At 36.4% G+C, this 24,018-nt stretch overlaps 1 protein-coding gene across 1 annotated transcript in view; it reads left to right on the top strand.

The window, feature by feature from the left end:
• AAGAB (alpha and gamma adaptin binding protein) overlaps nt 1-24,018 on the top strand; it is a 146,953-nt gene that overhangs the window by 97,658 nt on the left and 25,277 nt on the right. The window contains exon 6 of the mRNA XM_077128289.1: nt 10,690-10,772. Coding sequence (XP_076984404.1) covers nt 10,690-10,772 — 83 coding nt within the window. The remainder of the gene's footprint in view (nt 1-10,689; nt 10,773-24,018) is intronic.

The raw sequence follows: 24,018 nt of genomic DNA, 5'->3' as shown, positions 1-24,018 counted from the left end.
TATTTATTTATTTTTTATCTATTTTTTTTACTCATCTGTCCATACTCTGAATAAAAGGAGTATCAGACACAAGGTTTTCACAATGACACAATCACATTGTAAAAGTTACATCATTACATCATTATTCAAGAATAAAGTCTACTGGAACATAGCTCAAAATAATTTCAGGTAATTCCCTTCAGCCTCTCTAATACACCATAAACTAAAAATGAGTTACTATATAATGTATAAGAATAACCTCCAGGATAACCTCTCTCAACTCTGTTCGAAATCTCACAGCCATTGAAACTTTATTTTATCTCATTTCTCTTTCCTCCTTTTAATCAAGAAGGCTTTCTTAATCCCTTAATACTGGGTCCTGTCTCATCATGGGAGTTCTGCCCTACATTGCCAGGGAGATGTACACCCCTGGGAGTCAGGTCTCACATAGGGGAGGACAGTAAGTTCACCTGCCGAGCTGGATTAGAGAGAGAGGCCTCACCTGAGTAACAAAAGAGATTCTCTGGAAGTGGCTCTTAGACACAATTATAAGTAGGCTTAGTTTATCCTTTGCAGGAGTAAGTTTCATAGGGGCAAACTGCAATGATTTGATTTGGTTGTACCCACTACTTGCAAGCCTATCAGGAATTCTCCAAATGGAGAAGTTGAATATTTCCTCCTTTCTCCCCAGTCCCCCAAGGGGATTTTGCAAATACTTTTTTATTCACTGTCCATTGCTCTGGGATATATCGAGGCATCACACTAACCTGTATAAATAAACCAACAAGATCTCAGGCCCTATTCAAGGTTCCATTACTTACAGTGTTCAACTAAACTGACCATACAAGTTAAATTAGGTAATGTGCTATAAATTTTGCGCCAAATAAACATCTCTCCCTTTAGTCTCACACAGAAATTGAGGTTTTGAAATATGGACACTGAATCATTTTTTACTTGATTCAAAACATTCCTTTAAGGATTTTCCAAAGAGTGTGTTTTAGGCTCTGAAGATAGGACCTTACAGTGGAATTGTTTTTGGAATTAGTGTCCATTACAACTTTGGAAAATGTGATACTCATTCCAATGTCTGGTTAAGTTCATTAAGAATTTATGTGCACAAAGGAAAAAAATATGATTAGAGAAAATATACCGAGGTGTTAATTGGCAACCTTGTTTAGTGATTTAATATTCTTCTCTGTACGCTTATCTATTTCCAGATGTTCAACAATGGACGTGCGGTTTATAACCAGGAGAGGAGGAGAAATATACTGTGATTATTTTCCTGGCTGTGTTCATTATATTTTCAAGTATTAGAAACACTTCTTGACCCTTGAGCAGATAGATGTTACATTGCCAAAGGAAATCCAGAGATTCCCTTTTCTGAATCCAAAGGCAGTGTGGGTAGAGCCAGATACGGTGTTAAGCCTATTTCTTTAAATAAGTATTGTTTTCAATAACATATTTCAATTTTTTGCCTTTTAAAGCAGTATTTAGTGAAAGAGAGCAAATCAGTTCGTGATTTAAAAAACTCTTTCATTTTTACCAGGCAGAAGTGAAATGAAATGTTAACATGAAAGTGTAGGTTTCTTTCCATAATACTAGTGAATCATTTTTGATGAAGTGCTTTCTTCAGATAATTTCTGCCCAAATGATGTGGTGTGATTGAAGAATGTCATGCAAAAATAGGTACAGTTTAACTGTGTAAATTGAAATATCTCAGTTTTGGCTATAGCAAATTTATTCATGCTTATTACATGTCTGGAAAAGAGCATACTGATAATAAAAAAAGAATATATCCTGAGGAGGGGCGGGGAATGTGGAGAAAACTAAAATATGGAAAAAACTTTTTCTCAAGATAATGCCAAATAATTGATCATTTGAAGAAATAAAAATTAAAATAACACAGAAAATATGTAACAGGTCACTTAAGGCATTTTAGGGGTGTGGTCATAGAAATTCCTGATATTTGAGTAATATTTATAAATTTGAAGTGAAAACTTCTCTGGTTTCTATAATTTAGCCAATGTTTGCAGAATTTGCCTGACAGTCATATCAGGCTCTCAGCTGATATTACAGCATCCCCATATGCATTCTCAGCACTATGCCAGAACCTGTGGAGTGTTGAAGAATCATTAGCTATTGTTCCTGTCTGCAAGGAGCTTATACCATAGTTGAGGGTGGCAGATACACCCAAAATAGGTATTTATACTAGCATATTATCTAAATGGCCAACTGAATACTAAGGACAACAAAGAAAAATGGCACTGAGGGAGAGAAAATCATCTAGAGAGCTAAAATCATCTAGAGAAGTTTCTGTCAAGGTTAAGTTCATGTGTCAGCTTGGCCAGGTAATTGTGTCTAATTCTTTGGTCAAGCAAGCCTTATTAGTGGAGGACATTTTGTGGACTTAAATCATTAAGTTGATTACATCTCTGGCTGATTATATCTGCAGCCAACTGAGGAGGCTGCCTTCAATAGTGAGAGACCTCTCTTCTAGTCGAAGGCTTTAAAAGGAGAAGTGACAGATATCTCCTGTCGGTTCTGTTTCCCTAAAGAACCCTGACTAGTATAGTTTCCCAGAGTAGGGAGAGGATATTTCTAATCATGACAAGGTAAAAATTGAGTCTATATTCTCTTTTCTTCATTGGAAATTTTTTTGAAATTTAAATTTTTTTTAAAAAATGACTTAAAACCTGAGAAATTTGCTAAAATATTTCTTACCCTAATTAGTAGTTTCGTATCGGTGCTTCTTAACCTGTGTGAATGTGCCTCATGGGACACTTGGCAGTGCTGTAGGCATCGTGTGGGTTGAAGCTGGGGATGGTGCTAACATTCCACAATGCGAAAGGCAGTGCCCACAACAAAGAATAGTCTAGCCCAAAGGTTGATTGAGAAACACTGGTTTTAGGTGTCCTTGAAGAACAGTAGAGGCACAGTGGGGCCCAAACACCTGTCCATCTGACCGCCTTTCCATGACCAAGGCCTGTGGGAGTTGTGAGGCTGGGCTAGGATTATTTAATGAGGAGCATTGAAGTAGCATTAATTATTCAGGTTTGAGCAGTTTAGCTTAATTCTGTTAAAATCATAATCTAAAAGTGGGACATAATGAATTATTGACAAAAGAGAACTAATTATGAATGAAAACTTTTTTTTTTGTACTTGATTCAAGTTTGTGCTATATCCAGTATTTGACAACAAGCATTGACCATCTTAACTCTTTACATATTACCAAATGCTCTTGGCTTAATGTAAAGGTTTGGAATTTAGAGAAAGAGAGAGAGACCTGGATTTCAAGTTCTAGTTCCAGTTTTGCTGCTTTGGGTAAGTTACTTAACCTCTTCTGAGTTTTAGTTTACTCAGTAAAGAAGATAATTCAAGTGCCTACCCCATTAAGTTGTGAGAGTTAAAGAGGTATTGTATGCTCAGTACTTAGAACATTACCTTGCACTTAGCACTCAGTAAATGTTAGCTATTATTATTGTTAACCCTTACATATAAACATGGTAACAGTTATCTCCATTGTATAAACATAGAAACTAGGGTACTGAAGGGCATAGCTTATATAAAACCACTAGTAGAATTAGGATTCAAATCTGGGACTTTATCTTCAAATTCACATGCTTATCATATTGCCTTGATAAAGTAGTATAGAAGGAGTGGGAGAAGAGCAGAAGAATTAAAAGGAAAAGATACTTTTTTTTTTAACTACTCTTTTCCATTACCCATAATAAATTTCCTTTTTTTGCCTAGGTTTTTAAGTCTCTAAATTTAGTCTCATTGTAATATTAGTCAAAATTACTATGTGAAGTACATTTTATGTTTCTAAAGTAACTGTGTGTGTATTTATAAAGAGATATCTACAAAGATAACACAATTTCACATATTCCAACTTTTCTTGAAACTTCTAAGAAAAAAAAGCTCTACAGACCTGAGAATTTCTCATTTTAAATCTTTATTCTACAGGCTATAGTTTTGGTTTTTTCTCTTCTCAGAAAGAACTAGGAGACCAACACCACTACTTTTTCCCATTATATTATCATTTTTCTCTATCATTCTACTGGTGCCAACTTACTACTCTACTGAAACTAAATTAGATGTGTTTAGGACAAGAATTTAATATACTTACTATGCCTTCCAGAATAACTTATTTTATATCACTAAACACCCTCTTCTTTCTGCAACCCTGAAGTTCTAGAAGAACCAGTTGAGTAGGTGGGTTCATTTGTTCCTTCCTAGGTTAGGATTTTTTGACATCAATAAAACCATAAATGTTGGAACTAACTTCAGCAACTGCCTGCTAAAGAAATAAATCCTTCTTAATAGGGTGACATTTCCACTTCTCAATGCTAGAGAGAAAAATCTAGCAAACTGGAAAAGATGTATGTAATTCTATACCATAAGAAGAATAGTTTCACATTGGTGCACATGGGCAGCATTTTGATAAACATTGAACCAATCAAAACAGAGTTTCTTTCAAGCCATAGATATGTTAAATTTCATCCACGGTTTTTTGAGCAACATTAATGTGCAAACAGTCTGCTTTGAATAAATCAAAAGGAATTATTTCTCTAGTTGTGTAAATGTGTAAGTGTCTAGATTCCTTAAAATGTAAGCAGTATGAACTATTTGTTAGTTGACTACAGTTTCCATTGTTTATAAGAAAATACTGAGCAAAAGGCTTTCTGGCTTATTATAATTAGCCTGAAACCCATTATAAACTCATAGTCATCTGTGTACCTTAAAAAGATTCTGAAATTTCAGGTTCTTAATTTTCTGTTATGTAATTAAAAAAAAAGGTAAACCTAGCTAATTCCAAATTACTATCAAGAGAGCTATAGAATGCCTATTGAATTCACAAAATCATGAACTTCTAGAGAAGTGACCTTAACAACCAGTTATAGCAATCATCTCATTTTATAGATCAGAAAATTGAGGCACAGAGATTGAATGATTCTATACAAAATCACACAGGAAGGCGGAGCTAGGAGCGAAGTCCAGATTTTCTGACCACTAGCTTAGTTCTCTTCCCACCATTCTGCCTATTTCATAATTTTATACTTTATTAGAACTGAGACATTAAATTTTTTAAAATCTCATTAAATCGTTAGTACATGAACATGGAACAAAACCAAAAGGCACAAAAAGATTTAAAGTATGCAGTGAGAAGACTAGCTCCTGTCCGTCCTAGTTCCCCTCTTTGGAGGCAGCCATTGTGAAGAATGTGGCATTTTAAATAGACTGTTTTAGTCTAATAACATGCATAAACTGATACTGTTTTGCATTATTCTTCATAAATTACAATCTGGCCTGCCAAGTTTAGTTAATGCCTAACAGGAAAAAAGTAAACCATGGAATTGGAATATGGAGAGGTTTTTTAATTGGACTGGAAAATTACCCAAAACCCAAGTTATTTCCACTAATAGAAGTAAGGACTCTCTAGCAGCATTACTCTATTGCTAAGATAATTTTGTACAAGTAGCCTGCAAGGATATTATAAGAGCTCTCTTGTATCCTAATGCCATGTTAAAATCCCTCAGTATTGCATGATGCTTACAACTGTTCTAAAATTAATAGCAAATTGGCCAAAAGGAAAGAATTATGTTGACATTTGAATAAACATCCTCAGGCTCTGTGAAGCAATCTGTCACTGCACAGATATGCTTTTCTCTGGCCTGTGAGCCTCCCCATCCTACCTTGCTAAAGCATTGGTGGCCTGTCTGTGATATGGGCACACACAAACATTTGGCCTGGAGAGCTCCTCTGAGAGTGAGCAAGTTGAATTAGTAAGTGAAAGGGGATTCCAGGATTTCTTGTGCACCTTTGGCCATGCTGTCAGTGTGGACGTTGGGAGTGAAAAGGGCAGTAGGGCAGCAGCAGGTTCTTTAGTGCTGCCTTTGAGGCCCTAAAAACACAGGTTGTGGGCTGATACTGTTGCAGTGGGTGGTCTAGGCTCCTGTCTCCATGATGAGAGGTTGGGCACAAAAAGCTGCAGTCTGTCTTCCGGAGAAGATGGCGGCTTAGTAAGACGTGCGGGTCTTAGTTCCTCCTCCAGAACAACAACTAAAGAAACAGAAACAATAAGAAACAGCTCCCGGAGCCACGACAGAGACCAAAAAGACAGCGTACCCCATTCTGGAACGGCTGAACGGGCAGGGAGAATCCGCTGCGGTGAGATACCCAAGGGGCGTGCTTTTTCCCGGCTGGGGCGACTGGCGACTGGGGTCCCCTCCACGCACGTGGCTCCCCGGTCTGACTGGGAACGTTGGATAGCAGGGCCCTCCCGCCACGCTTGGCGTCTCGGGCCAGCTGGGCAATTTGGACCGGCACTCCCCCAAGCCGCGGTGGCCGGCGACCACCCCCCCCACACACGCGGTTTCCCGGGCCGACTGCGAGATTCGGATTGGCAAGTTAAAGGAGCCACAGCATCTTTTACTGGTGGGACCCGCAGACAGATGAGCGCCACGAGCGCCACCTACTGGGCAGAAAAAGAAAAACAAAGCCCAGAGATTTCACAGAAAAACCTTTCAACCAGCCGGGTCCCACACCCAGGGAAATCTGATCAAATGCCCAGACACCAGCAGAAAATAATGGATGACGCTCGGAAAATTGAAGATATGGCCCAGTCAAAGGAACAAACCAATAGTTCAAATGAGATACAGGAGCTGAGACAACTAATGCTGAATATACGAACAGAAATGGAAAAACTCTTCAAAAACCAAATCAATAAATTGAGGGAGGACATGAAGAAGACATGGGCTGAACAAAAAGAAGAAATAGAAAATCTGAAAAAGCAAATCACAGAACTTATGGGAGTGAAGGACAAAGAAGAAAAAATGGAAAAAACAATGGATACCTACAATGGTAGATCTAAAGAGACAGAAGCTACAATTAGTGAACTGGAGGATGGAACATCTGAATTCCAAAAAGAAACAGAAACTATAGGGAAAAGAATGGAAAAACTTGAGCAGGGGATCAGGGAACTGAATGACAATATGAAGCGCACAAATATACGTGTTGTGGGTGTCCCAGAAGGAGAAGAGAAGGGAAAAGGAGGAGAAAAACTAATGGAAGAAATTATCACTGAAAATTTCCCAACTCTTATGAGAGACCTAAATTTGCAGATCCAAGAAGTGCAGCGCACCCCAAAGAGAATAGACCCAAATAGGCATTCTCCAAGACACTTACTAGTTAGAATGTCAGAGGTCAAAGAGAAAGAGAGGATCTTGAAAGCAGCAAGAGAAAAACAATCTGTCACATACAAGGGAAACCCAATAAGACTATGTGTAGATTTCTCAGCAGAAACCATGGAAGCTAGAAGACAGTGGGATGATATATTTAAATTACTAAAAGAGAAAAACTGCCAACCAAGACTCCTATATCCAGCAAAATTGTCCTTCAAAAATGAAGGAGAAATTAAAACATTTATAGACAAAAAGTCACTGAGAGAATTTGTGACCAAGAGACCAGCTCTGCAAGAAATACTAAAGGGAGCACTAGAGTCAGATACGAAAAGACAGAAGAGAGAGGTATGGAGTAAAGTGTAGAAAGAAGGAAAATCAGATATGATATATATAATACAAAAGCCAAAAGGGTAGAGGAAAATATTATCCAAACAGTAATAATACTAAAAGTTAATGGACTGAATTTCCCAATCAAAACACATAGAATGGCAGAATGGATTACGACCCAGCAATACCACTGCTAGGTATCTACGCAAAGGACTTAAGGGCAAAGACACAGACGGACATTTGCACACCAGTGTTTATAGCAGCATTATCTACAATTGCAAAGAGATGGAAACAGCCAAAATGTCCATCAACAGACAAGTGGCTAAACAAACTGTGGCGTAAACCTACGATGGAATATTATGCAGCTTTAAGACAGACTAAACTTATGAAGCATGTAATAACATGGATGGACCTAGAGAACATTATTCTGAGTGAGTCTAGCCAAAAACTAAAGGACAAATACTGTATGGTCCCACTGATGTGAACTGACATTCGAGAATCAGCTTGGAATATATCATTGGTAACAGAGACCAGCAGGAGTTAGAAACAGGGTAAGATAATGGGTAATTGGAGCTGAAGGGATACAGACTGTGCAACAGGACTAGATACAAAAACTCAAAAATGGACAGCACAATAATACCTAAGTGTAATGTAACTATGTTGGAACACTGAATGAAGCTGCACCTGAAATATAGTTTTTCGTTTGTTTGTTTGTTTGTTTGTATCTTTTGTTTTTGGTTTTTTTCTTTTTCCTTTTTTATATATATATATTTTTATTAGTATTATTATTTTAATTCTCTTCTCTGTATTAACATTCTATATCTTTTTCTGCTGTTTTGCTAGTTCTTTTCCTAAATCAATGCAAATGTACTAAGAAATGATGATCATACATCTATGTGATGATACTAAGAATTACTGAGTGCATGTGTAGCATGGAATGATTTCTAAATGTTGTGTTAATTTCTTTTCTTTTTTTTTGATTAATAAAAAAAATTTTAAAAAAAGCTCCCCAGGTGATTCTAATGTGCAGTATGGGGAGAGAACCACTGTCTTGGACAAGCTCGTAAAGCCTATAAGAGCAGATTCCTCCTTGCCCACTGGCAAATCCCTGCTTTCCTGCTAGGCATGTCAGCCTGGCTCGTCATCACACCTGGTGCCAGGGGCCTGGAGGCTGCTAAGTCTCCCATGGCAGGTGCGCTTTCTTCATGCAGAGCCCATCAGACAGTACCCCCTCCCATCTAGAGTAGTCCCTGACCCAGTAGTGTTTTATTCCACCTTTCAAAGTTACCTTGTTTCTTTGTTTAGTTATTTCCATCTTTCCTCTTCTGGAAGTAAGTTCCTGATAGTGGGTGTGGACTGTCCTCGGAGTGAATCTTCAGCTCCTGGAACAGTGAGACATTGTTGGTACTTATGAAGTTTATTGAGTAAATGAAAGAATTTAATGTGCTTAGTGTTTGTGGAATGACTGAATGAGTTGTAAATGCCTGATAGAAGTTGAATAAATGAATAAGGTTTTAGAGCTTGGAAAAAAAAAGTGATATTGAAATGGGATTACTGATCTTGCTGATTTGTGTTTTCTGTAAATTTCTTCTTTTATAAAGGCGTTAATCTTGTACTTGTAAATTACATGTCTCTCATAGTATCCAAATTAACCTACTTTCTTTTCAATTCTCACCTAATTAGTAAGAAAATAAAAGCATTTGCCAAAAGGTTAAAAAAAAAAAAAAAAAAGCTGCAGTCTAAAACCCAGTATTCTAAGGTTGGAGCTTCATCTTGTTTAAAAGGCAAATCTCCCCAAGTGAAATGAAGGAAGGGGAAACTGCAGACTTTGCTTTTTTCTTGATCACCTCCATGTGACTGTGACAACAGGATTTACCTGGCAGGGGAAAAGATGCAGGAAGCCTGTAAGTGGTTTAGAGAACTAGAGAGAAGAATGGGTTCAGGGAGGAGGTGAAGAGAGAAGAGGCAAGGTGAGAGGAAGTTGTCTTTTTCAGAGAGAAGTCGTTTAGTTTCTGTGCTGTTCAAGTGTTGGATTGTGGGCTTTGTGTTCAAATCTAAAGCTGTGTTTTTCAAACCTCCCCGATCCCAAGGCTCCTGGAGTACTTGCTATCAGTTCAAATTCCTTGGCCTCTCTGTCCTAGAGATTCTGATTCAGTGAGTTTGAGGTAGGGTCATTGGTGTAGTTTTAATATATGCCCCTTGTGATCCTCTAGAACAGGGATGGTATTTATACTTTTATCAGTTCTAGAAGTTCTACTGCAGATTTGTCCTTTATTGTAAACACAGACATCTAGAGTATTAGGAGCCTTAACTGCAAAATGGGCCATTTATAGTGATTGATCAATGTATCAAACAATGCTTTATTTCAAAATGTATGCAGGCTCTGTCTCACCTGATGATAATGCGTTGATGGTTTAAAACATTGGAATATTAGTACATAATGACTATTAAAACATCTGTGCTTTTTTTCAGTCTTCACACACAGAATCACTATTTACGAGTCATTTTTTTGTTTTGTTGCCATTATATTTTTTATTTTTTTAAAAAACTTTTTGTTGTGAAATACAGCATATATACAGAAAAATGATAAATTTCAGAATTCTATTTAACAAGTAATTATAGAGAAAATTTCAAGGTATAGTTTTGGTTACAGAAAAATTTCAGAAATTTCCTTCTGCCTGTTCTAATACACTAGAAATTAAAAACAAATATCCATATGATGATTCAGTACAGATAATCATCTATCCAATCCTGTTACAACTCCTCCCTCTCATTTGATCATTCTCTTAGTCATCAGGGATATTTGGGCAATGTTCACTCTAACTTCTTCATGTTGAAAAGGGGTATCGCTGAAACTTTATTTTGTTTCATTTTTTTTTCCTCCTTTTGGTCAAGAAGGCATTCTCAATCCTGTGGTGCCAGGGCTAGACTCAGCCTTGGGAGTCATGTCCCATGTTGCCATGGAGACTTACATCCCTGAAAATCACGTCCCATGTATCTGCCATTATATTTGACCTATGCTAATATTCTGTGATTTTTAAAAATTCATATTGAGAGTATATGGTGGTAATTAAATGGTAGTAACAAACTTTAATAGTTGGAACTTAGATAATAAGGAAATATCTATTATCTCATCATCAGTCATTTTATAACAGTTTAAAATGTAAATGAAATAATATCAGTGACTATTTCTTCTTTTCAGATAGGAACCAAGGCTTTAGCCTTCTTAGCTCATTGGCTGGAGCAAACCATACCATTGGGTCAGCAGAGATCTGTCATTCAGAGGTAAAGATTTTTCTTGGATCTTTTTTCTCCTCTTTGGTTTTAATTTCTCCTTGTCATTTTGAATCTGTACATCATTTATAATTTTTTCTTTCCATTTAATGGGAAGCAAAGAATATGGAAAATAGTAGATAAAAGGAGAATCTAAAACAGCCCTTTTGTGCTTGGTAACTGCTGAGAGAAGGCTAGTTCAGCCCTTGTTAAAGCAGTAAGCTCCCTTAAAGATGTTTTCATTTGCTAGAGGGCTTTTAAAATATGCTGGGATTTGCTTGAGGCATCAGTTTTCCTCTAGAACTTTTTAAAATATAAAATAAAATGGATTGGGGGGGGGATTGCCAGAGTAGTTCAGTGGCAGAATTCTAGCCTGCCATGCAAGACACCCAGGTTCGATTCCCCGCCCAGGCACTTCCCCCAAAAAACCAAGCAAACAGAAAAAAATTCAACAAATGGTGCTGCAATAATAGGATACTCACATGGAAAAATAATGAAATGTGACTGTGCCATACAGCGTACCAAAAGAAAAAAAAGGATGGTTCTTTTTTTAGTACTTCCTATGAATATGGCCCTGTGCTCAAATCTGAGGCAAGGTCCCTGCCCTCAGTGAACTTACAGTCTGTTTCAACCCTCTGTCTTCTAGGACTTTAGTTCAGGTTTACTTTGAACAGCATGCTGGAACCAAAAAGAAACTTATCTTTACAGGGAACTTTCCATCAGCCTCTTGATGCATTTTCACCTTTTAAATACAACGTGGATCTTAAAACAAAAACATTTTAATAGTCTTTAGAAAAATTATAATTTTGTCCAGTTTTTCTTATAGGGAAAAATTGGGTTAGTAAATTTTAAGCTGTTTTTTTAAAAAATTTTCTTTAGAAAGATTGTAAGTTTACAGAAAAAATCATGCTGAAAGTACAGAGTTCCCACATAACACCCCCTGTCCTCTCCCCCACGGTCTTCCTTATTATTAACATTTTGTATAAGTGTGGTACCTGTGGTAAACTTGATAAAACAGTATTATTATAATTATACTATTAACTGTAGTCTATAATTTACATTAGGATTCACTGTGTTGTACTGTCTTATGGTTTTTAAAAAATGTGTTCTAGTAACATATATGCAACCTAAAATTTTCCCTTTAACTGTATTCTAATATATAGTTCATTAGAGTTAATTGCATCCACAATCATATGCTGCCATCACCACAATCCATTACCAACTCTTCTCTGTCACCCAAAACAGAAATTCTGTACTGTTTAAGCTTTAACTCCCCATTCCCACCCTCCTCCCCTGCCCCTGGTATACTGTATTCTAGTTTTTGAATCTATAAATTTGCTTATTGTAATTGTTTCCTATCAGTGAAATCATACAGTATTTGTCCTTTTGTCTGACTTCATTCCACATGATGTCTTCAAGGTTCATCCGTGTTGTCACATATTAGAACACCATCCTTTTTACAACTGAATAATAGTCCATTATATGTATAGACCACATTTTGTTTATCCATTCATCTATTGTGGACACTTGGGTTGCTTCCATCTCTTGACAATTGTGAATAATGCCACTATGAACATCGGTGTACAAACATCTTGTTGAGTTCCTGCTTTCAATTCTTTGGGGTATATACCTGGAAGTGGGATTACTGGGTGATATGGTATTCTATACTTTACTTGATGACGAACTGCCAAACTCTCTTCCACAATGTCTGCACCACTTTACATTGCCACCAGCAATGAGCAAGTGTTCCTGTTTCTCTATATCCTCACCAACACTTGTAATTTCCTGTTTTTTAAAAACTTGCCCTTCTATTGCACATGATATGGTGTCATATTGCAGGTTTCTGTTTGCTTGTACATTTAAATCTTCTTTGATTTTTAAAAGCAAAAGCAATTACAAGAAAAGAAAACAATTCATACAGAGGGGTTATGTGTGTTTACAAGTGTCTTCCTGTGGCCTTTTCCAAGTTTAAACATCAAGGACTTTGAGAGCTGACATGTCTCAGTAACCTTGGTGACTGTTCTTTTCACCATATCAACCTTGCCAAAAATGCATTAGTTGATGATGAAAACATAGGGTGGCAGGACTGAGGACCCAATTTTCATTTCCCAGACTGGTAGAGAGTAAAGAAATGTGTTTCTAAAAGTAAATGAGGGATGTCAGAGATGACAGCCTTACCTGATGGCTTCTCATCGAAGCAGGGAAGTATCATGGAAAGTGTTGGGTGATGATGATGCAGGAAGGGACTTCAGGAGCAAGGAGGAAAAAGTAGTACCCCTCACTAAGGGGTGGGTTGAGGGAGCAGTAAGGGTAAAGAAAACCTGAAAGAACTCCTCACCAAAGGCCGGTTTCAGGGTGACAGTCTGTTCTTTGGCCAAGGGTGGTAGTGGAGAGTGGGCAAGGATCAGTGGCTTGGAAGGGAGCAGTATTTCAGACTTAAAGAAACTGGGGGGTGCAATTTAGAATTCCACAGCCCAAACACCCCTAAAGAGAGGGATGGAAAGATCAAAAGTGATGGTGGAATAAAGAGAAGATAGGATTTAACAGATGAATATGATTGCTGAATCATTAAATTGGTATCTCTTTTAGTCTCTAGTATCTTAGAGCAGCTAGAAGTAAAAACCTAAAATTGTGGAATTGAAACCCATGTCAAACTCTGAAATATGTTCTATATCTAATTGTGGTGCTGTGCTTTGAAATTTCTAGCTTTTTTGTATATATGTTATTTTTCACAAAAAAAAAAGAAGGAAAAAAAGTCGATTGTGATGATAAAAAATATTCAAGTCCTCTAGCCTCTGGTCCTATTTTCTGGAACAGCTACAAGGGAAAATGTGAGAGAATCATATGGTAGCCCATGACAAACTCTGGAATCTGTCCTGTAACTACTTGTTGAAGAGTGCTTTGAAAATTATTGCTTTTTTGTTTCTTTGTTTTGTATATATGTTATACTATACAATTAAAAAAAAGTTAAAAAAAAAAATACTGGGAGGTACAGATGAAGCACACACACATACCCAGTAGTAGTTTCACAGACTGCAGCCTGAAACCTTCACATCTGTTCTAATAAGCCACCCCAACTGGAAGGCTGTTGCAGGGAGAGAAGGAAGAAAGAAAGCAAGGGGAAGGGGACGGGGAGAAGGCAGAAACCCCAGGCCATGTACGCAGCAGCAAGGTGATTGTCTGATGTGTTTTTTCACATTTGAGTTAGGAGTGCCTCATCGGTTATGATGGGAACCAGTTTAAATACACTTTATTTATTTACTTTTTACATAGACAGGCACCGGGAATCAAACTCAGGTCTCTGGCTTGGCTGGTGAGATTTCTGCCCTTGAGCCACCATTGCACCGCCCTAAGTATACTTTCTTGATCCCAGAAGTTCAACTATGTGGACATTGATTATATTAGACTCTATGATTTGTTATCACACAACTTACATATTTCAAATGGACAAAAAATTAGAATCATTTACAGTATCTTAAGATAAAATGCCTTTGAATGTAGCTTCCTTTCCAGTACTTTGAAGTCCACAAGACATATCTAGAAAATTTACTAGTATGAAAAATGAAGACTTCTTGAATCGAGTCGGGGTGGAGGCAGGGTCTATGGGTTTTCTTTTTGATTAGTTGCTGTAACATCGTCCTTTAGACAGCTGAGGGAGTTTTGTATTTTCTTTAGGCATCATTAGGCGCCGAAGCTCTTACAGGACATCTTTGATGCCATATGAATTCTGCAATTGTGCTAGCACTGGTAGGGCTCTTGGGTCCATAACTCCATTATAACTATGAACTCCATTTATATTAATTTTTGTTACAAATCTTACAAAAGGGATGCTTCTGGGTGTTTAGGTCCACATTGTTTTTTTTAAAACATCTAAATGCACATCATTGGTTCTTGGTATAATCAAAGTTGTATATTCATCACCACAGTCAGTTTGAGAACATTCTTATTGATCCCAAAAGAAAAATCCCATACCCCTTAAACTTCTCTATTATTGACATTGGTGTAGTACCCTTGTTACATTTGATGAAAGAATATTACAGTGTTACTGCTAACCATAGTCCATTGTTTGCATTGGTTGTATTTTTTTCTCATATATCACCCTGTTACTAATACCTTGCAATAGTTTCCTACATTTGTTCTAGCTCATGGAAGTACATTCTTATATTTATACAGTTAACCACAGTCATGGTCCACCACAGGGTTCACCATTTATACAATCTCATGTTTATCGTCTAGCTTTCCTTCTAGTGACATACACAATCTTAAATTTCCCCTTTTAACCATAATCCCACATATAATTCAATGCTGTTAATTACACTTGCAGTAATATGCTACCATCACCACTGTCTATTTCTAAACATTTACAATTAATCTTATTAAAAGTTCTGTACAAATTAAGCATCAGCTCCCTATTCTCTGCCCTCATTCTGTCTCCTGATAACTTATACAATGTCAAATTTTAACTCCAAGATTTGCTCATTATAATTAGTGAGACCGTACAATATTTGTCCTACATTCCCACAAGCAGTGAATTAATGTTCCTATTTCTCCACGTCCTCTCTAACACTTGCGGTTTTCTTTTTTTTGTAGTGGTCATTCTGTTAGGTGTGAAATGATATCTCATTGTGGTTTTGATTTGCATTTCCCTAAATAGCTGGTAATGTTGAGCATCTTTTCATGTGTTTATTAGTCATTTGTATTTACTTTTTGGAAAATTGTCTATTCAAGCCTTTTGCCCAGTTTTTAATCGAGTTGTTTGTCTTTTTATTGCTGGGTTGTAGGATTTCTTTATATATTCTTGATATTAAACCCGTAACGGATACGTGATTTCCAAATATTTTCTCCCATTGACTAGGCTGCCGTCTCATTTTCTTGGTGAAGTCCTTGAATGACGCACAAAAGCATTTACTTTTGAGGAGGTCCATGTATTTATTTTTTCTTTTGTTGCTTCTGCGTTGGGTGTATAGTCTAAGAAACTACCTCCTAACACAAGATCTTGAAGATGCTTCCCTACCTTTTCTCTAGGAGTTTTATGGTCCCTCTTATATTGAGATCTTTAATCCATTTTGAGTTAGTTTTTGTAGAGGGTGTGAGATAGGGGTTCTCTTTCATTTTTTGGATATGGGTATCCAGTTCTCCCAGCACCATTTGTTGAAGAGACTGTTCTGTCCCAACTGAGTGGATTTTACAGGCTTGTCAAAATAACCATAGATGTGAGGGTCAATTTCTGAACTCTCAGTTCAATTCCATTGATTAATATATCTATATTTATGCCAATACCATGCTGTTGGTGATCACTGTAGCTTTGTAATGTGCTTTAAAATAGAAGCATGAAATTGGGTAGATGGAAATACTAGCAGTCAATGAGAGGGAGGGGTAAAGGGGTATGGTATGTATGAGATTTTTCTTTTTATTTCTTTTTCTCGAGTGATGCAGATGATCATGTGATGATATTGTGAGCCATTGATTGTACACCATGTATGGAATGTATGTGTGTAAAGATTTGTCAATAAAAAGTTTTTTTAGAAAATAGAAGCATGAGCCCTCCAACTTTATCCTTCTTTCTCAAAATATTTGCTTTTTGGGACCACTTACCCTTCCAAATAAATTTGATGATTGGCTTTGCCATTTCTGCGAAGTAGGCTGTTGGAATTTTTATAGGGATGGGGTTAAATCTGCAACTCAGTTTTGGTAGAATTGACATCTTAACTGTATTTAGTCTTCTAATCCACGAACACAGAATGTCTCTCCATTCATTTAGGTCTTCTTTGCTTTCTTTTAGCAATGTTTTATAGTTTTCTGTGTAAAAGTCCTTTATAGCCTTGATTGAATTTATTCCTGGATATTTCTTTTAGTTGCTATTGTAAATGGATTTTTTTTCTTGATTTCCTCCTCAGATTGCTCTTTACTAGTTTATAGAACGACTGCTGATTTTTTTAAATGCAATTTTATTGACATTCACACAGCATGATTGGTTCACAGTATCATCACATGGTTGTGCATATAGCCCCATGATTAAATTTAGAACAGTTTCATTACTCCAGAAAATAACGTTTTTCCCATATACCCCTCTATTATTAACTCGTTATAACAGTGTTGTCTGTCCGCTGTAGTTCATGAAAGAACTTTTTATTTTTAATTTGTACAGTTACTCATGGACATTTTCTACCACAACATTCCCCGTCTTATGCATTCCCATGTTTTAACCTCCACCTTTCCTTCTGCTGATATGCGTGATTCTAACCTTCCGCTGTCCACCACATTCACTCACCAGCACTGTTAGTTATTCTCACTAAAACATGCTACCATCACCTCTGTCGATTTCCAAACGTTTTTAAGTTCACCCTCATTAGATATTCTGCACATATTAAGCTACTGCTTCCCTTTCTTTAGCCTCATACTATAGCCTGGTAACCTAAATTCTATATTTTATGTGTATGAGTTTATATATTATAATTATTTCATATCAGTGAGATCATAAAATATTTGTCCTTTTGGAAACACTGCTCTTTTTTTTTTATTAATTAAAAAAATTAACTAACAAAACATTTAGAAATCATTCCATTCTACATATACAATCAGTAATTCTTAATATCATCACATAGATGTATGATCATCATTTCTTAGTACATTTACATCGATTTAGAAAAAGAAATAGCAAGACAACAGAAAAAGAAATAAAATGATAATAGAAAAAATAAAAATAAAAAAATAAAATAAACTATAGCTCAGATGCAGCTTCATTCAGTGTTTTAACATAATTACATTACAATTAGGTAGTATTGTGCTGTCCATTTTTGAGTTTTTGCATCCAGTCCTGTTGCAGTCTGTATCCCTTCAGCTCCAATTACCCATTATCTTACCCTATTTCTAACTCCTGATGGTCTCTGTTACCAATGACATATTCCAAGTTTATTCTCGAATGTCGGTTCACATCAGTGGGACCATACAGTATTTGTCCTTTAGTTTTTGGCTAGTCTCACTCAGCATAATGTTCTCTAGGTCCATCCATGTTATTACATGCTTCATAAGTTTATTCTCTCTTAAAGCGGCATAATATTCCATCGTATGTATATACCACAGTTTGTTTAGCCACTCGTCTGTTGATGGACATTTTGGCTGTTTCCATCTCTTTGCAATTGTAAATAATGCTGCTATAAACACTGGTGTGCAAATGTCCATTTGTGTCTTTGCCCTTAAGTCCTTTGAGTAGATACCTAGGAATGGTATTGCTGGGTCATATGGCAATTCTATATTCAGCTTTTTGAGGAATCGCCAAACTGCCTTCCACAGTGGGTGCACCATTTGACATTCCCACCAACAGTGGATAAGTGTGCCTCTTTCTCCACATCCTCTCCAGCACTTGTCATTTTTTGTTTTGTTGATAATGGCCATTCTGGTGGGTGTGAGATGATATCTCATTGTGGTTTTGATTTGCATTTCTCTAATGGCCAGGGACATTGAGCATCTCTTCATGTGCCTTTTGGCCATTTGTATTTCCTCTTCTGGTAGGTGTCTGTTCAAGTCTTTTTCCCATTTTGTAATTGGGTTGGCTATCTTTTTGTTGTTGAGTTGAACAATCTCTTTATAAATTCTGGATACTAGACCTTTATCTGATATGTCGTTTCCAAATATCGTCTCCCATTGTGTAGGCTGTCTTTCTACTTTCTTGATGAAGTTCTTTGATGCACAAAAGTGTTTAATTTTGAGGAGCTCCCATTTATTTCTTTCTTTCTTCAATGCTCTTGCTTTAGGTTTAAGGTCCATAAAACCACCTCCAATTGTAAGATTCATAAGATATCTCCCTACATTTTCCTCTACTTGTTTTATGGTCTTAGACCTAATGTTTAGATCTTTGATCCATTTTGAGTTAACTTTTGTATAGGGTGTGAGATACGGGTCCTCTTTCATTCTTTTGCATATGGATATCCAGTTCTCTAGGCACCATTTATTGAAGAGACTGTTCTGTCCCAGGTGAGTTGGCTTGACTGCCTTATCAAAGAACAAATGTCCATAGATGAGAGGGTCTATATCTGAGCACTCTATTTGATTCCATTGGTCGATACATCTATCTTTATGCCAGTACCATGCTGTTATGACCACTGTGGCTTCATAATATGCCTTAAAATCCGGCAGTGTGAGACCTCCAGCTTCGTTTTTTTTCCTCAAGATACTTTTAGCAATTCGGGGCACCCTGCCTTTCCAGATAAATTTGCTTATTGGTTTTTCTATTTCTGAAAAATAAGTTGTTGGGATTTTGATTGGTATTGCATTGAATCTGTAAATCAATTTAGGTAGAATTGACATCTTAACTATATTTAGTCTTCCAATCCATGAACACGGTATGCCCTTCCATCTATTTAGGTCTTCTGTGATTTCTTCTAACAGTTTTTTGTAGTTTTCTTTGTATAGGTCTTTTGTCTCTTTAGTTAAATTTATTCCTAAGTATTTTATTCTTTTAGTTGCAATTGTAAATGGAATTGGTTTCTTGATTTCCCCCTCAGCTTGTTCATTACTAGTGTATAGAAACACTACAGATTTTTGAATGTTGATCTTGTAACCTGCTACTTTGCTGTACTCATTTATTAGCTCTAGTAGTTTTGTTGTGGATTTTTGTGGGTTTTCGACATGTAGTATCATATCGTCTGCAAACAGTGATAGTTTTACTTCTTCCTTTCCAATTTTGATGCCTTGTATTTCTTTTTCTTGTCTAATTGCTCTGGCTAGAACCTCCAACACGACATTGAATAATAGTGGTGATAATGGACATCCTTGTCTTGTTCCTGATCTTAGGGGGAAAGTTTTCAGTTTTTCCCCATTGAGGATGATATTAGCTGTGGGTTTTTCATATATTCCCTCTATCATTTTAAGGAGGTTCCCTTGTATTCCTATCTTTTGAAGTGTTTTCAACAGGAAAGGATGTTGAATCTTGTCAAATGCCTTTTCTGCATCAATTGAGATGATCATGTGATTTTTCTGCTTTGATTTGTTGATATGGTGTGTTACATTAATTGATTTTCTTATGTTGAACCATCCTTGCATACCTGGAATGAATCCTACTTGGTCATGATGTATAATTCTTTTAATGTGTTGCTGGATTCGATTTGCTAGAATTTTGTTGAGGATTTTTGCATCTATATTCATTAGAGAGATTGGTCTGTAGTTTTCTTTTTTTGTAATATCTTTGCCTGGTTTTGGTATGAGGGTGATGTTGGCTTCATAGAATGAATTAGGTAGCTTTCCCTCCACTTCAGTTTTTTTGAAGAGTTTGAGGAGAGTTGGTACTAATTCTTTCTGGAATGTTTGATAGAATTCACATGTGAAGCCGTCTGGTCCTGGACTTTTCTTTTGGGGAAGCTTTTGAATGACTGATTCAATTTCTTTACTTGTGATTGGTTTGTTGAGGTCATCTATTTCTTCTTGCGTCAAAGTTGGTTGTTTATACCTTTCTAGGAACTTGCCCATTTCATCTACATTGTTGTATTTATTAGCGTAAAGTTGTTCATAGTATCCTGTTATTACCTCCTTTATTTCTGTGGGGTCAGTGGTTATGTCTCCTCTTCCATTTCTGATCTTATTTATTTGCGTCCTCTCTCTTCTTCTTTTTGTCAATCTTGCTAAGGGCCCATCAATCTTGTTGATTTTCTCATAGAACCAACTTCTGGTCTTATTGATTTTCTCTATTGTTTTCATGTTCTCAATTTCACTTATTTCTGCTCTAATCTTTGTCATTTCTTTCCTTTTGCTTGCTTTGGGGTTAGTTTGCTGTTCTTTCTCCAGTTCTTCCAAGTGGACAGTTAATTCCCGAATTTTTGCCCTTTCTTCTTTTCTGATACAGGCATTTAGGGCAATAAATTTCCCTCTTAGCACTGCCTTTGCTGCGTCCCATAGGTTTTGATATGTTGTGTTTTCATTTTCATTTGCCTCGAGATATTTACTAATTTCTCTTGTAATTTCTTCCTTGACCCACTCGTTGTTTAAGAGTGTGTTGTTGAGCCTCCACGTATTTGTGAATTTTCTGGCACTCTGCCTATTATTGATTTCCAACTTCATTCCTTTATGATCCGAACAAGTGTTGTGTATGATTTCAATCTTTTTAAATTTGTTGAGACTTGCTTTGTGATCCAGCATATGGTCTATCTTTGAGAATGATGCATGAGCACTTGAGAAAAAGGTGTATACTGCTGTTGTGGGGTGTAATGTCCTATAAATGTCTGTTAAGTCTAGCTCATTTATTGTAATATTCAAATTCTCTGTTTCTTTATTGATCCTCTGTCTAGATGTTCTGTCCATTGATGAGAGTGGGGAATTAACACTGCTCATTTTTGTGTGTTGATCTTGTACCCAGCACTTTGGTGAATTGTTTTTTCAGCCGTAGTAGCCTTCTTGTAAATTTTTTTGGAACTTTCTATATATAGGATCATGTTGTCTACAAGCAGTGAAAATTTTACTTCTTCCTTTCCAAATTGGATGCCTTTTGTTTCTTTTTCTTGCTTAGCTGCCTGGTTAGAACTCCCAGTAAAATGTTGAATAACAGTGGTGACAATGGATATTTTTCTCTTGTTTCTGATATTAGAGGGAAACTTCAGACTTTCACCATTAAGTATGATGTTAGCTGTGGGTTTTTCATATATGCCCTTTATCATGTTGCGGAATTTTTCTTCTATTCCTAGTTTTTAACAAGAGGAGTTGCTTGATTTTGTCAGATGACTTTGTCATTTGAGATGATCATGTCATTTTTTCCCCTTTGTTCTGTTAATGCAGTGTATTGCATTAATTGATTTTCTTATGTTGAGGCACTCTTGCATATACCTGGGATAAATCTCATTTGATCATGATATATAATTCTTTTAATGTCCTGTTGGATTCTGTTTGCTAGGATTTTGTTAAGGATTTTTGTATCTAATATTCGTTGGCAAAATTGGTGTGTAATTTTCTTTTCTGGTAGTATTTATCTGGCTTTGGTATTAGGGCAGTGCTAGCTTCACAGAATAAGTTAGAAGTGTTCCCTCCTCTCCAATTTTTGGAAGAGTTTGAGCAAGATTGATATTAATTCTTCTTGAAATGTTTGGTAGAATTCTCTGTGAAGCCATCTGGTCCTGGACTTTTCTTTTAGGGGAGGTTTCTTATTACCATTTCAGTCTCTTTACTGGCATTGGTTTGTTGAGGTTTTCTGTTTTGTTTTTTTCCTAAAGTCACTGTTCATGTGTTTCTAGGAAATTATCCATTTCATCTAAATTGCCTCATTTGTTAGCAAACAGTTGTTCATGGTATCCTCTGATGATCTTTTTATTTCTGTGGGGTCAGTAGTCATGTCCCACCTCTCATTTCTGACTTTATTTATTTGCATCTTCTTTCTTTTTTTTTTCCTTGTCAGTCTGGGTAAGTGTTTGTCAATTTTATTGATTTTCACTAAGAACCAACTTTAAAAAAAAATTTTATTTAAGAAAACAAACAATATACTTAGAACCTCCAAAAATGGATATCTTAGTTAGCTTAACCATGGGCATATTTAGATAAAGTACCATATAATCATTGTAAAAGCCTGTGTTTGTGCAGCAAGTTTCATAAACCGATTTAAAATTAAAGCAACAGGGTGGTGCGATGGTGGCTCAGTGACAGAATTCTCGCCTGCCATGGGGAGACCTGGCTTTGATTCCCAGTGCCTGCCCGTGCAAAAAAAAAAACGGAAAAGAAATCTACAAATTCAGATAGTAAAGTTCTTAAATTCTAAGTATTAAAACACTAACTTAGATACCATTTGATCAGCTGTCAAAACTGGGAAGAACCAATTTTTGGTTTTATTGATTCTCTCTATTGTTTTCATATTCTCAATTTCATGTATTTCTGCTCTAATTTTTGTTTTCTCTCTCCTTTTTGCTTTGGGGTTAGTTTGCTGTTCTTGTAGGTTCTCCAGGTATGCGGTTAGATCTTCGTTTTTAGCTCTTTCTTCTTTTTTAATGTAGGCATTTCCCTCATAGTGCTGTCTTTGTAGCATCCCATACGTTTTGATGTGTTGTGTTCTCATTTTACTTTGTCTCAAGTTATTTACTGATTTCTCTTGTAATTTCTTCTTTGACTCACTGATCATTTAAGTGTATTGTTTAACCTCACTATGTTTGTAAAATTTTCTAGTTGTCTAATATATTGATTTCTAGCTTCACTTTATTATCAGAGAAAAAGCTTTGTATAATTTCAACCTTTTTAAAATTTATTGAATCCTTTTTTGTGGTCCAACATGTGGTCTGTCCTGGAGAATTATCCATGAGCACTTGAAAAGAATATGTATCCTGTTGTTTGGGGGTGTGCTGTTCTGTAAAGGTCTCTGCTTCATTTATCATATTATTCAAATTCTCTTTTCTTTTTGCTCCTTTGATTAGATATTCTTGCTTTTCATAAAAGTGGTATATTGAAGTCTCCAGTATTATTGTAGAGATGTCTTTATCCCTTCAGTGTTGCCAGTGTTTGCCTCTTGTATTTGAAACACCTTTGTTAGGTGTATAAATATTTATGATTGCTATTTTTTCTTGGTGGATTGCCCCTCTTATTAATATAGAATGTCCTTCTTTGTCTCTTATGACATTTTTTATTTAAAGTCTGTTTTGTCTGATATTAATATAGCTACCCCAACTCTTTTTTGGTCACTTCTTTTAGTGGAATAACTTTTTTCAGTCTTTCACTTTCAGCCTATATGTGTCTTTGGTTCTAGGGTGAGTCTCCTGTAAAACAACATATCTTCGGGTTAAGCTTTTTTATCCTTTCTGCCAATCTTTGTCTTTTGATTGGGAAGGTTAAACCATTAATATTCAGTGTGATTACTGTAAAGGTAGTACTTACTGCAACCATTTTATCCTTCAGGTTTTCCATTTCCCACATTCTGTTTTAAGGCTGTATATTGGGTTTTCATATATTGTTCTTGAAGGCCTATTATCATCTGTGTCCATCTTTTAAGTGTTAAATCTTCGTCATCTTCTCGACCCCAACTGACTGTGCTACCTCTACTCCTTTCTGGCTTTCTTTGGGTTCTTCCAGCAGCCAGAATTTCTGAGCTACTTTTACTCCTGAACCTGTGGTGATCACCATCTCATGTTACTCTTGCTCCCTCATTGTGATTTTGATTTGCATTTTCCTAATGGCTAATGATGTTGAACATTTTTTCATGCTTTTTTTTGTCCATTCATATATCTTCTTTGGAGAAATGTCTATTCAGGTCTTTTGTTCATCTTTAAATTGTGTTGTTTGTCATCTTGTTATTGAG

Source organism: Tamandua tetradactyla, chromosome 14, assembly GCF_023851605.1.
Source record: "Tamandua tetradactyla isolate mTamTet1 chromosome 14, mTamTet1.pri, whole genome shotgun sequence".
Classification (NCBI taxonomy): Eukaryota; Metazoa; Chordata; class Mammalia; order Pilosa; family Myrmecophagidae; genus Tamandua; species Tamandua tetradactyla.
The sequence above is the reverse complement of the archived record's forward strand: the minus strand, read 5'-3'. Positions and strand labels throughout refer to the sequence as shown.